Below are 15,135 nucleotides of genomic sequence, written 5' to 3' on the forward strand. Positions count from 1 at the left end.
TCAAGGCCAGCCTGGGGCCACAGGGTGAGCTCCAGGTAAGCCTGGGCTAGAGTGAGACCCTACCTCAAAAAAAGGGAGGGACTGGAGAGATGGCTTAGTGGTTAAGGCCCTTGCCTGCAAAGCCTAAGGACCCAGGTTCAGTTCTCCAGATCCCACATAAGCCAGATGCACATGGTGGTGCATGTGTCTGGAGTTCATTTGCAGTGGCTAGGGGCCCAGGCAAGTCCATTCTCACGCTTTTTCTCTCTCTGTCTCAAATAAATAAGTAAATAAATAAAATCTTTAAGACATATTTAAAAACAAAAAAAATATAAAGTACTTCTATGGGAAGTTGCCACCTGTGATGTTCAGATGAAATATGTATGTGTGTGTATGTATATGTATGTGTATGTATGTATATGTATGTATATGTATGTGTATGACAGCTCTCTACAACCGGAAGCCACTTCCCAAATCATGCTTGTGGTGATGCATGACAACATGTTTACCACAGTAGGTAAGTAAGGCCTACTGTTATCTTACAGATGGAAATATCGTTATAGTTACTGTGCTGGTTTGATTCAGGGGTCCCCCATAAGCTTAGGTGTTCTGAATGCTAGTCTCCCCAGCTGATGGCAGTTGGAAACTAATGCCTCCTGGAGGCAGTGTGTTGTTGGGGGCAGGCTTACGGGTGTTATAGCCAGTTTCCCCATGCCAGTGTTTGGCACACTCTGCTGTTGGTATGGTCCACCTTATGTGGGCCAGGGGGCGATGTCCACCCTCTGCTCATGCCATCGTAGAGCTTCCCCTCGAGCCTGTAAGCCAAAATAAACCTCTTTTTCCCACACGCTGCTCTTGGGTGGGTGATTTCCAGCAGGAATGCCAACCGGACTGCAGCAGTTTCCGTAAGAAGGTAACTCCAGGTAGCTTCCTCATGCTTCTCAATCAGATGTAAATTTATTTCTAAAATACACAGTTATTGTTAAAAAAGCTACTGTTGAGTTCTCTGAACGTCTCCTTTTTTTTTTTTTCTTTTGTGTTAAGTGTTTAGGGTATGTGTGCACGTATACACATATGTCTGGGCACGGGTCATGTGTGTGTGTATATAAGCATGTGGAGCACAGAGAACAGCCTCAAATGCTATCTTCAGAAAGGCCACCCATCTCCACCCATCTCCTTTTGACACAGGGTCTCTCGCTGGCTTGGAGCTCACCAATTAGGCTAGCCTGGCAGGCCAGCAGGCACCAGGGATCCGCAGGGTCTGCCTCCCCAGCACTTGGCATTTACATGGGTTCTGGGGTGGAATTCAGATCCTCATGCTTACAAAGCAAGCTTATCAACTGAGCTCTCCCCCACCCCTCTTTGTTCCTTTTTAAAACTCAATTCTGAATTATTAGTGAATTTTAAACAACGGCCTCTCCTGGCCATGAGCGGCTGCCAGGCTCAGTAGGAAAGGGCAAAGTAGTTGGCCTGGATGAAGATCTAGATTTTTTTTTAAAATTTCATTTCATTTATTTATTTGAAAGAAAAAAGGGTAGGACAGAGAGAGAGAGAGAGAGAGAGAGAGAAATGGGCATGCCAGGGCTCTAGCCACTGCAAATGAATTTCAGACGCATGTGCCATCTTGTGTATCTGGTTTTTGTGGGTCCTGGGGAATTGAACCTGGGTCCTTAGGCTTCACAGGCAAATGCCTTAATGGCTAAGGCATCTCTAGCCCAAGATCTACGTTTTTAGAGTGCGCTCCTACAGAGGTATTGAAGGGGAAACTAAGCCACAGGGTGTGCGCGCGCGCGTGTGCATGGGTGAAGAGAGGCTCCGTCCCTTCATTAGCATGTGGGATAAATGCAGCTTCCACAAGGAGTCCACTGCTGTCACCTCTGAGCAGAGGAAAAATTGGTAGACATTTGGGAACGCTGCCTTTCAATAGGCCACTGCAATCAGACATTCAAAATCCTCCCTGCTTAGGATTTATAGCTGATGAGGCATTTTTGAATTACATTATATTATCAACATTTAATTTTTCAAAGTCCAAGCAAAAGCCAGGCAGCTCGGGGGCTATTAATCAGAGGAAGCATTTCTGCAGATTCCAGGCGACTGGTGGGAGCAAGGGCAAGACTGACCATGATTTATGGGCCTGAAGTTCCCAGACCGGCCACAGCAAGCCCCCAGTCTCTGCTCCTCCGTTCTCCCCAGGTCTGTATCACCCAGTCCTGCGTGGCTTAAGGTCCTAACTCAACGCAGACAAGAAGAGTGCTAATATGTACAGACACAGATTTCTTCATGAAAAATGCAACTAGGGTAATTTTAATTAACTTTAAAAGATAAAATCATTAGCAAAAAAAAAAAAATCTAATACGTGTCAAATTTCAACTCTTTGGAGGGCATCTTACCCTGGGTTCATCATTCATGACTTATTTTTTTTCCTTTGTTTTTTATTTTCCAAGGTAGAATCTCACTGTGGAGTCTCAGGCTGGCCTCACACTCACTGTGATCCTCCTACCTCTGCCTCCCAAGTGCTGGGATCAAAGGCATGCACCACTACACCCGGCTACTTGCTATTTTTTATGTCAAACTTAAAACAGGGTGAACATCTCTGATAAAAAGAGTGGCCGATACTTGCATGATGATCAAATAGTTTGGGACTTTGGAGCGTTTGGATTTAATTTCTGGAGGGGTTAGGGATGCTCACGTGTGAGGTCTACGCAAGTATTTCACATAACAGACACACATACGGAGCCACTGACGCTAGTCCTGTAAATAGCTCTAGGCTCACTGTTTTAGCAGATTACCCTGAGACACTGTACATTGACTCCATGAGATCACTACTAAATACTGCTACTTTTTGGATTGGCAAAGTGACGCTTCGAGAAGGTAAGAAATACCCTCAGGGTGGCAGAGCTGGTAACTGGCAGCCAAGGCTCTCACTCAACACCTTCCCTCCAGAGTCCAGCCCGTACCTGGTATTATTAAGCCCTTACTGGGCACGCTGCTCAGCAGGGCCATTTTGCTAGAACCTCACATTCCCAGGCCCCTGAGGCTGAGACTCTGGGCTGAGATTCTGGTACGGTTGTTTGGGAAAGAGCCTGGGAATGTGCCTGGCACACGGGCTTCCAGAGGCTTCTGGTTCCTTCGCCTGCCGGCTTTAAAGGGACCTGCACCTTTCTGTAAATCCCTGACAGTTTCTAGGGAAGAGGTTCAAACATTTCATCAGAACCAGGACTCAATAAAAAAAAAAAACAAAAAACTAAGATTCAGCTGGGTATGGTGGCACATGTCCAATGAGATCCAGTCTCAAAAATACAAAAAGGAAATAAAGATAAGGTAACAGTGCTGGCCTGGTACGCAGGGTCTCACGTGACAGATAAGAAAGCAGGGCTCTTGGGAGGCGAAGGGCTGGGTCAAGGCCTGACTGCCATATCTGAGGTGGCGCCTACCAACAATCCAAACACAAGCTGGGGAGATGGCTTAGTGGTTAAAGGAGCTCGCTTGCAATGCCTGCTGGCCAGGGTTCAATTTCCCAGTACCCACATAGAGCCAGATGCACAAAGTGGTGCATGTATCTGGAGTTCATTTTCAGCAGCAAGAGGCTCTGGCATGCCCATTCATGTTCTCTCCCTCATTCTTAAATAAACATGTAAATAACCAAATCCACAAACCATGGATCACGGGTTAACTGTCTTTGGAAATAAACTTAGAAGAAATACAGAAGAGCCAGTAAGATCGACTGCCTCGTAGCTGTATTTCTGTACTAAGTATTACTGTTTTTGGTAACTGGAGACTGAACCTCCAGGCCTTGTGTGTGCTAAAAACTTGACATAACTCCTAGCTTTATTTAGAATTCTGATATTTTACTTATAAATTCTTTGGAATAACTTTGCTTTTTTAAAAAAGAAAAACAATCCTAATAAAATGTTCCAAGGGGCCTAGAGGAATGGCTTAGTGGTTAAGGTGCTTGCCTGCAAAGCCAGAGGACCAAGGTTCAATTCCCCAGGACTCAGGTTAGCCAGACGCACAAAGGGGTACACACATCTGGAGCTCATTTTCAGTGGCTGGAAGCTCTGGCACACCCATTCTCTCCCCCCCCCCCCGACTCTCATAAATAAATAAAAATAAAAGAGATAGGATTTCTTATTAAAAAAAAAATAAACTGTTCCAAGGCAGAGCCTCACTTGCTCCACCCCAGATCCTATAAGCCCCAGTCAGTTCTCCAAGCCTGGAATCTCAGGGACCCTAACTGCAGGGCTTGTCTGTGTGACCTGCAGGTCAGAAGGGTGAACTTTATGATTCAGGCTCCACGTCTTGGAAAAACACTGAAGTCAAGTCATAGAAGTCCCAAAAAGATATCCTATCAGATGACTTGGAGGTGCTGGCTTGTTGCATTAAATAACATAGTTGGAAAAGAATAAGTAAAACACACACTAAAAAACAGCTTTGGGGAGGGTGTGCTGGAGAGATGGCTTCGTGGTTAAGGCGCATGCCTGAGAAGCCTAAAAACCCAGGATCAACTCTTCAGGTTCCACAAAAGCCAGATGCACAAGGTGGCGCATGTGTCTGGAGTTTGTTTGCAGTGGCTGGTGGCCTTTGTGTGCCATTCTCTCTCTCTCTGTGTCTGTCTCAAATAAAAAAAACAAAACAGCTAGGCAGAGGTAGAAGGATCGCTGAGAGTTCAAGGCCACCCTGAAACTACATAGTTAATTCTAGGTCAGCCTGGACCAGAGTGAGACCCTACCTCGAAAAACCAAAAAAAAAAAAAAAAAAAGCTTTGGGGGCTGGGGAGATGGCTCAGCAATTTAAAATGCTTGCTTGCAAAACCTAACAGTCTGGGGTTGATTCCCCAGTAACCATGGGAAGCCAGGTGCAGCAACTGGGACACAGGCCTGGAGTCCACGTGCAGCAGCAAGAGGCCCTGATACGCCCACTCATATTTCTCCTTTTATCCCTCAAATAAATAAATATTTGGAAAAAAAAAAAAACAGCTTTGGGGCTACAGGGATGGCTCAGCGGTTTAAGGCGTTTGCCTGCAAAGCCAAATGGCCCAGGTTCAATTCCAGAGGACCCACATAAGCCAGATGCATAAGGGGGCGCACGTGTCCGGAGTTTGTTTGCAGTGGCTGGAGGCCCTGGCGCGCCCATTCTCTCCCATTCTCTCTTTCTCCCTCACCCCTTCTCTGTCAAATCAATCAATCAATAAAAATAAAATACAAAACAGCTTTGGTGTACCCCCTTCCTTCTGGTCTGTGAAACTTCTAAGCTCAGAGACAGATCTGAAAGCCTGGGGCTTTCCCGTGTAGTGCCAGTACATGGATCCTTGGGACAAGTTTCTTTTCTTTTGTCTAAGCCCCCAAAGAGAAAAACAACAAAGCCCCAGGGGGGAGGTGTATCACAGGGAGCAAGAGGAAGCCGGCCTCACCTTGAAAGAGCATCGTCTGGCTGAAGTCACTGCGCATGTCATTGCGACACACGGCCTGGACTCGGAAGAGGTAAAGGCTATCCGGTGAGACGTGGCTAATGGTGGCTTTCTGTAGGAAGAGAGAGAGAAGGCACTGAGTGGGTTTCGAACGGCAGCACACGCTGTGATCGGGGCATGCCTGGGCACCCCGGGCTCACTGACTCGGGGTTCGCTGCAGACGGAAACACTGCTCAGCCACGGCCCAGCCTGGCAGTCCGTCTCCAGCTCTGATGTACGGAGGGGAAGGAACAACAGTTACCGCAGGCGCACGGCTTGGGATGTGTTCCCAAGGCTCGGGCTTCAGTCCTAGAGACTGTACCTTGTATACAACCATTACTGATCCCAGATGGCTTCTAGAATGATCACATGAGTTATTTCCAGGGCCTTGTATGCTCTAGAACATCATCAACAACAACAAAAAATTCTCTGCCCAGTGCTTTTCCTTGCAGAATCCAGGCCTCACTGCAATAACCTACAGGAATCCAGTGATGAGATCTAACTTTGTCACACCACACCCTAGACGCGTGACTCAGAGACAGTCTGCGATGCCTTCTAGCTGCTGTGACTTCCAAAAACTGTGACGTGGGGAGAGGACAATTCATGTGAAGGTGTGTCATCCAGGCCAGGCCTGCTTGGCTCATGAACAGATGGTCACAAGGAGTGGAAACAGCACGTTGACTTAGCATAGCAGTCTGCAAACTACAGCCCGTGGGCCACATGCAGATCATACATTTTTCTAAATAACATTTTTTCTTTTCTGAGGCCAGCCCAGCAGACGGACCTGTTTTTCTTAATGTGATTAACTGAGAGGGAGAAATAGAGATAGATAGATAGATAGATAGATAGATAGATAGATAGATAGATAGATAAATAGATGGAGGAAATTGGCATGGCAGAGCCTCCAGCCACTGCAATAGCACTGCAGATATGTGTGCCACACCTTGTGCCCATGTGTGCCCTTGTGTCCCCATGTATCTGGACCTAGAGAGTTGAATATGGGTCCTTAGGCTTCTCAGGCAAGTGCCTTAACTGTTAAGCCATCTTGGAAACCCTAAATAAAGTTTTAGTAGCATACAAAACAGCCATTCACTCACAGATGATAGAAAGAAAATAGAAATAGTTACTTTTATTTATCTGCAAGCCAAGAGGGAGGGAGTGGGGAGAGAGAGAGAATGGGAGGGAGGAGATGAGTATGCCTCTTGCCTCTACAAAGCAACTCCAGATGTATGTGCCGTGTTGTGAATCTGGCTTATTGTAGGTACTGGGGAATCAGACTCTGCAAACAAGGGCCCTTAACTGCGCAGCCATCTCTCCAGCCCAGTTTATGGTTACTTCAACCCTACAATGGTAGAGTTCAGTAGTTAAAATAGACTAGTTATTACCTGGGCTTTCTAGGAAATCATCTGTGAACCCCAGCAGACACCATCGGCCAAACACAGGTCACCGTTGCCCTGTGCCTCATCCCCACGGCCTTTAAACACCCACACACAGTCCAGGGCTTGTTTTCTGAATGATCAATAAAAGCCACTGGCTTCCAAGAGACTCCTCTGCTAGACGACACGTCTGACTATGGAAACACGTACTCCGGTCACTCTGTGAGCCTGGCCACCAAGGAGGTTTTCCTGGTCCAGCTGGTGAAACCCTGCGGGCCAGTGTCCACATGTCACTGAGCCACGGCGGCCACCGAGCCCGGCATGCGGGAGGGGATCAGGGTCATGGTCCTTAGCTACAGGCGGCATTTATTACTTTTAAGAAAGAGCAAGCGATACACCTGCCTCACAGGGCTGGAACAAAGACATGGAAGAGGGAGGTAGGCTGCAAAATTTCTGCGCAAACATTAGGTAGGATTTGGGGGTTTCTGGACCATAGAAACCGTAAGTTAGACAAGTGCTTTGTTGCCCCAAGTCAGCATTCTTAACATGTGGCAGAATTAAGAAAATTAATTTTGTGTGTCCTAAAAGGAAGAAAAAAAAACACACTCGTAGATATTCTTATAAAACAGAACTTGCTGTCAAAGCAGGTTTTTCTCTACATCTCTCTCTCTGAAACTAATTTATGCCTCATTCTTTAAACCTCTGACCCCATCTTTTGTTCCGAGCAAACTCTTCACTCGCTCTATGCAAGGATTTATCAGAATTCACTCCAAGCTGGCATCTTTTCATCTTTGCATGTTTAATTATTTTCCACTTTGAACAAGGAACTGAAAAAGTGTCTAGATAGTTTCTGCTGATTCATGTAAGCCAGTTTGACTTTAGAAAGAGAAAAAAAAAAATCCCTTGTGGACTTCCGGTTGTGACGAGAGAAAGGTTGAAACACATCATAACCTTGGGTGTCTTTCTATAGAAGCTTCTCTGATTTCGTGCGGCTCGTGGTTCCCTAACGTGACCCAGATAACAATGTCTAGTGGGGAAATTGAAAATATAAATGGAAATGAAGTCAAAGAATCTTCATCTAAAGGAATATGAGAAGTATTATTCTATAACTGATTGAATGGGCCCCAGGGACTCTGTATTGGGAGGGGGAAAAAAGTGATAAGTCATTAAGAATCCCACTCGGCACCATTGCATTTTTCATGTGCATGTACAATTATGGGCTTCATTATTCTGGGACCGTTCTCTGATTAACAATAAATGCAGCAAGGCTCTCAAACCCAAATGTGTCACTTTGAGTTCCTGTAAACCAAGATTTATGGACTAGCGCCTGTGGAAAGATGGCTGCCACAAACACCTGCTCTGAAAGGCCTGGCTGGGTGTTCGCTGCTCAGTATTTATGCAAAGAGGAGACACTGATTTTGGCCTAGGTAGCTCAAAGTAAGGTTAACCGTGTAGCAGTAAGTAAGAGAACAGAGGTTAATATAAAGAAAGGGCTGGAGAGACTGCTCAGTGGTTAAGTGCTTGCTTGCAAGGCATAATGACCTGATTTTGGTACCCCAGTATGCACGTAAAGCCAGATGCACAAAGTGGTGTCTGCACCTGGAGTTTGTCTGCAGTGGCCAGAGGCCCTGGTGAGCCCATTCTCTCTCATTCCTCTGCCTGCCTCTGTATGCAAATAAATAAAACATTTTAAAAAGAATAAGAAATACAAAAGATTAAAAAAGAATTTACAAAAGAAAGCTGCACATGGCAGTAAGCAGGGGCACATGGTGGCGCACGCCTTTAATCCCAGCACTCGGGAGGCAGAGGTAGGAGGATCACTGTGAGTTCAAGGCTACCCTGAGACTCCATCGTGAATTCCAGGTCAGCCTGGGCTACAGTGAGACCCTACCTCGAAAAACAAAAAGGAAAGGAGAGAGAAATGAAGAAGAAAAAAGAAAGAGAGAGAGAGAGGGAGAGAGAGAGAGGAAGGAAGGAAGGAATGAAGGAAGGAAAGAGGAAGAAAGAAAAAGAACCTAGCACCAAGGGGCCAACAGGAAAAGGGAGCGTGTGCTGATGCGTGAGAAAAAAGGCCTCTGGTTTCCGAGAGACTTCTCTCATGGATGACATTGACGGTGGGCACTGTGGACAGCAGAGTGGTGACGGTGACAAGCTGCAACAGGAAAGACACAGAGGTGACAATGGGGAGGTAGACAGCTGCAAGAGTTCGTGTTCATGTGGCGTCACGTGGCGGGACCTGTCACATACACACACTTAACATATATATGATAACAGGACCAGATGAAGACACAGTTGTCACGAACGGAAGCAAAACCAGTCGGTGGAGATGTGTCAGCACAAGGACATTCGCCAGGTCTTCCTGCTCTTGCAGCTGGGAAGGGGGTGGTGGCTTAGGACACAGCCCCAGCAGGGTCCTCAATGGGCAAGCAGAGCGAGGTGCACTGGCAGAGTCCCCCCCCCAAGCACCTTGTGAGGAGCCCTCACCTGGCTATGGAACGAGGGGGCCGGTCTTACCAAGTCCTTGTCGCTGTCCTTGGTGAAGGTCTTCTCCTTCTCGTCCTCATTTTTGGTCCAGCTGTAGGAGACCATGTAGCTCATGATGGGTGGGTGGTAGACGGTTTCTGGCTGGCTCCAGGACACCTGCAGCGCCGTGCCGTTCAGGGGCTGTACCTTCATGTGGATGGGCGCAGAGCTGCAGACTGAAGACACGCACGGCTAGGTCACAGGGGAGAATGGGGCATAGCAAATGGATAGGCATGGGCTGGAGAGATGGCTTAGTGGCTAAGGCACTTGCCTGCGAAGCCTAAGGACCCAGGTTCAATCCCCCAGGACCCATGTAAACCAGGTGCACAAGACAGTGCATGCGTCTGGAGTTCTTTGTATTGGCTAGTGCACCCATTCTCTCTCTTCATCTGCCTGTCTCTCTTTTTCTCTCTCTCAAATACATAAGATAATGTGATATTTCTTAAAAAGTAGATAAGCAGATTAAGGTGCCATTGCCCCCCCCCCCCATCAGTAGTTCTTTCCTTGGCTAAACTTGGGGAGTGTCCTAGTGTCTGGAAGGAGAATCTGGTCTTGTTTGTTTTCCCTTAGTTCACAGTTTCTGGGAAAATTACATCTTCTGAGAAAGGTTTTTAGGCAATTAGCCCTTTGAGGAGCTTGCACCCTCCCTAGATTCCTAGGAATGTTGTCCCCTATCCCAACAACCTGACTCCCTACCTAGAAGCCTGGTAGAGGAATTCCCCTGTCTGTAGGAGCCCCCAATTAGTTACCAGGTGGCTTCTTCTAATCTCTGGGGACCCTTTCTTTCTCATAGGAGCCCTTCCCTTCTCTTAAATTCTACAATAAATTCGTGTGTGTGTGTGTGTGTGTGTGTGTGTTTTAGAGAGAGGGGGTTAGGAGGAAGAGGCAGTTAGACAGAATGGACATGCCAGGGCCTCTAGCCCCTGCAAACAACTCCAGATGCACACACCACCTTGTGTATCTGGCTTACATGGGTACTGAGGAATCAAACTTGGGTCCTTTGGCTTTGCAGGCGAGTGCCTTAACTGCTAAGCCATCTCTACAATAAGTTCTTTCTGAATTTCGCCCTCTGTAGATTTCGTGTGTTGAAGTCATAAGACAAGAACCTAGAGGCCACAGACTCAGTGAAAGTCCTGTGTAACTGATCATCCGGTGCCCTGACTCCCTAGTTACTGCCCACCTGAGAGCCGAGGTCGGCTCTGCTGCTCTCAATTCCTGTATCTAGGGGGACAGGTGGGCGCTTCCCAGCCCTCAGATGCTGGACGCCAGCCTCAGGGAGGAAACGGTGGTTCAGGAAGTGCCCATCCACCAGCACCCATCTACCTAAATCCATGAACATCTGTTGCTCCCAACTTCTCTTTGCTCTTTCCTTCTCTGTTTTTCTTTTCGGAGGCAGGGTCTTGCTATGTCATCCAGACTGGACTTGAACCCATGATCATACAATCACACTGCCTCAGGCTCCTGAGTCCTGGGATTGTGAACATGTGCCAACTCACCCGGCTGCTTCTTTATCGACTCACACCCCCTGAACCTCTGCTAAGTCACTGAAAGCAAGTTGCACACACTCTGTGACTTCAATCCTAAATGCTCTTGCCACCAACCACTAAGAAAAAAGACATTCTCCCAAACAACCATAATACCATTGCTTCAACTTATCAAATGTTGATTCAATAGTATTATATTATCTCATCTATGGTGCATATTCAAACTTGTCTACTGTCTTAAGGGTAACTTACAGTCACTCCTCCCAATCTCCTCTATTAAATATTTTTATTTATTTATTTGCAAGGAGAGAGAAAGAGACAGAAAGAGGGAGACAGAGCATGTGTGCAAGAGAGAGAGAGAGAGAGAGAACAGGTAAACCAGTGCCACTGCAAACGAAATCTAGACACATGCGCCACTTCATGCATCTGGCTCTATGTGGGGGTTGGGGAACTGAACCTGGGTCATTAGGCTTTGTAGGCGGGCGCCTTAACTGCTGAACCATCTCTCCAGTCCTGTCCCCTCTTTTAATATTACGTACACATGTGCCTTTTCTTCATGACAGACATTAAGAAGCCAGGACTTGTTTGACTTGTAGAGTGTCACAACTAATTAAAATTGCAGGTGAAATTTTACCATAAACAGATTAGAACACAAATAAATGTAATGTAATGTAAGACTTCAAATATTCTCTTCATTAGTTATGTACATACTCTGTGTAAACAGCACATGCTGGTACCATCCTTCCCCTCATCCCTGTCCCCTGACTCCGAAGGGACCCTCCTCATGGGGGATGCCAGTTATCCTCAAATTGTGGGTCGTGCATTGTGGGGGACTTTAATTTTAAAGTAAAACACACAAAGTGGAAACTCTCTCTGGGTCACCAGTACCCTGTGCAATTATCCTGATGTGAGGACTAAGGAAAGGACAGGCCAATTCGTCTTTCTGGTCCCACGGCTGGGAGATTGCAAGGGACGTGACAGACCTGCAACTTCCTGCGGGCACACCTCTGAAAGTGCAGAGTCTCACGTCAGCCGTCACAAGTGTAACCCAGACAGTTCTTTGCTCTTGGGGGCTTTGGAGGGCTTAGCAGGCATCAGGGCCATCCCTTCTCCTATTGTGATGGCCAAAGATGCCGCCCGATGTCCCTTGTGGGGGTGGCTGCCCTTAGTTGAGAACCACCCGTCTACAAGGTGAAAGGGAGGTTATGGAAGGAATCACCCATGCAGAGCTAAGGCTGAACACAAGACAGGGCGGAGAGCTTGGGAGGAGGCGGTGGAGTGCATGGGTTTTGGGGCACCGAAGATGAGTGAGGTCATTCAAAGGCCGAAAGACTTGGGAACTGTGCCCTGGTACAAATGTAGGCCAAGACTCCCCGCATCCTGCCGGAGAACCCCAAACCCTAGGCAGCCCGGGGAGTCACTGACGAAACGTTTGCCAAGAGGTGCCAGCAGCTTGGGCCACAGCACTGGAGAAAAGCAGCCTTGGGGTCGACTGGTATCTCCTTCGGCCCCGCGGGAGGTGCGCTTTGTGCGACAGGAAGTAGGGAATGGATTCGTGAGGCATTCTCGGTGCTCTGTAGAACCCAGCGCTGCCAGCAAATGCCATCAGAGCAGAGACATCAAACAAAGGCCAGGGAAGCTTCCAGGGAGCAGCTGAAGGCGACATGACAGGGCACCGACACGAGGTGGCGCCAAGCTACCGCTTTTGAACAGCCTGGCCCACTAAGGTGGCTTCTCCAGACAGCGGGAAGCGAGGGGGGGAGGATCACAAGATCCGTCTCTCTTAATCCCAGTAGTCAATGAGTAAGACCGGTTTGTATACTGGGAATATTCTGGACTTCACAATGGTGACCTAACTTCCACATCTTCTCTCCACCCCATCATGTTTTTAGTCACGACGGGCATCTTCAGCCGTTCATCTGCTCCAGCTGGGAGTGAGGAGAGGAACGTGCAAGGGCCTCTCTCTCCCTCTCTCTCTCTCTCTCTCTCTCTCTCTCTCTCTCTCTCTCTCTCTCTCTCTCTCTCTCTCTCTCTCTCGCACAACAACACAATCACAGAAACCCTTCTGGCGCCCACGTGTCACTGAAAACAACATTTACTTTTTTTCTGTAAATTTTGTTTATTTTTATTTATTTATTTGAGAGCGACAGACAGAGGGAGAAAGAGGCAGATAGAGAGAGAGAGAGAATGGGCGCACCAGGGCCTCCAGCCACTGCAAATGAACTCCAGATGCGTGCGCCCCCTTGTGCATCTGGCTAACGTGGGACCTGGGGAACCGAGCCTCGAACCAGGGTCCTTAGGCTTCACAGGCAAGCGCTTAACCACTAAGCCATCTCACCAGCCCAAGAATTATTATTATTATTTTTAAATTTTATTTATTTATTTGAGAGCGACAGACACAGAGAGAAGACAAATAGAGGGAGAGAGAGAGAATGGGCGCGCCAGGGCCTCCAGCCTCTGCAAACGAACTCCAGATGCGTGCGGCCCCTTGTGCATCTGGCTAACGTGGGACCTGGGGAATCAAGCCTCGAACCGGGGTCCTTAGGCTTCACAGGCAAGCACTTAACCGCTAAGCCATCTCTCCAGCCCAACATTTACTTTTTAAAAAATAAAAACCACTGGGCTTTGCTGTTCAGATGTGACTAATTGATATTAATTATTTGAGAGAGTGAGAACGGGGGGGGGGGGGGGGAGGCGGAGAGGCCAGGGCCTCCAGCCACAAACTCCAGATGCTTGTGTTACCTTGTGCATCTGGCTTATGTGGGTTCTCGGGAATTGAACCTGGGTCCTCCTTAGGCTTCACAGGTAAGTGTCTTAAATCACTTAAATTTTTTTTAAAAAACTACATGTGTGTACAAGTCGATCACACAGAATTTAGCTGTAATGATTAAGAGCTGGGAATATGTCAGGAATCCTAGCACCCCGGAGGCTAAGGCAGGGGGTCTCAGGTTTGAGGGCAGGGTGGGTAACACAGTGAGGCCCTGTTGTTAAGCAGATCAACACGAGTGGAAGTGGGAGATCCACAGCTGACAGCCCTGATGGGTTTAGTGAAGATCATCTCTCAGCTTCCTCAGAACAGTGCTTTGAAGGAAAGAGCGGAACTCCACTGTCCCAGTGGAGCAGAAAACATTAAGACAAGCCTTCATAGGAAGAGCTGGCCTCCGCCAGTTCACCTGCAGGGAAGGGAACTCTGTACCTAAGAGATCACCCAAGACTCTTATTTGCCCCATATTTCCTATCGGGACATCCCCGGGCTAGAGGTGACCAGAGGTTTGCAGGCCAGCGGGTCTCCCTACACTCCTCTCCTCACATACACATACCCAATCCACCAGCCTAGGAAGAGAGCGGCGTGAACAGAAACGTGTTCTCTGCTCTCAATCTCCACCTGCCCGAACACTGAGGGTTTGGGGTGCAATGAGCCCGAGGGGGAAGGGGCCTGTGCTGAGTCGTAGAAGAAGGACGCAGGACAGAGGTGGGCAGGCTTGTGAAGGGCCAGATAGGAAGTCTTTTCTACTTTCTGATCATGTGCTCTCTGTTCCGGTGACTGCCTTCCAAGTATGGAGTGGCGTAGGCAATGAATAAAAGAAATGTGGCTGAATTACAGACATTAGGGTCATCTTCATATGGCTGCCATGGGTCTCAGAAGGTACCTTTCCTAATATTTAAGATCTTTAGGGCTGGAGAGATGGCTTAGCGGTTAAACGCTTGCCTGTGAAGCCTGAGGACCCCGGTTCGAGGCTCGATTCTCCAGGACCCACGTTAGCCAGATGCACAAGGGGGCGCACGCATCTGGAGTTTGTTTGCAGTGGCTGGAGGCCCTGGCGCTCCCATTCTCTCTCTCTTTGCCTCTCTCTGTCTGTCGCTTTCAAATAAATAAATAAAAATGAACAAAAAATTTTTTTTTAAGATCTTTAAACCCTTCTCGGTTTAGGCCGCACCAAAGCTGGCCATGGGTGAGTTCTGGTTTGATGTTTCCCAGAGTGAAATGATGCAGGGGGACCAAACAGTCATTGAAAAACTACGTTGTGTTCTTAGCACCGAATGTGACCCTCAGCATAGGCAGGCTGACAGGCAGGCTATTCCACAGAGACCTCGGGCTCTTCCTGGAACTCACAACCCAGAATTCCATTGCTGCTCCACTGGCTATCTGGAATAATCTGCCTCCTACACTGGAAAGGAGGCTGGCACCTTTTCCATCTTGCCGGATAGCCTGGACTCTCTGGCCACGGTTGTCGTGTGGCAGGAGCCGGGGGCACACTGGAGGAAGATCGTTGGTCTTCCTGTCTAACATGACCCCGTCCCCCTTCCCTCCCAGCTTTCCACACTG

General features: G+C 47.9%; 1 protein-coding gene across 3 annotated transcripts in view; it reads right to left on the reverse strand.

The window, feature by feature from the left end:
* The window catches only part of Ptprg (protein tyrosine phosphatase receptor type G), an 873,855-nt gene that overhangs the window by 105,745 nt on the left and 752,975 nt on the right, over positions 1–15,135 (reverse strand). For all 3 annotated transcript variants that reach the window (XM_004661265.2, XM_004661264.2, XM_045136198.1), the window contains exons 9-10: positions 9,316–9,500; positions 5,390–5,498 (exon numbers count right to left, since the gene is read on the reverse strand). In XM_004661265.2, coding sequence (XP_004661322.1) covers positions 5,390–5,498; positions 9,316–9,500 — 294 coding nt within the window. The remainder of the gene's footprint in view (positions 1–5,389; positions 5,499–9,315; positions 9,501–15,135) is intronic.

Source organism: Jaculus jaculus, chromosome 16 (genome assembly GCF_020740685.1).
Source record: "Jaculus jaculus isolate mJacJac1 chromosome 16, mJacJac1.mat.Y.cur, whole genome shotgun sequence".
NCBI lineage: Eukaryota > Metazoa > Chordata > Mammalia > Rodentia > Dipodidae > Jaculus > Jaculus jaculus.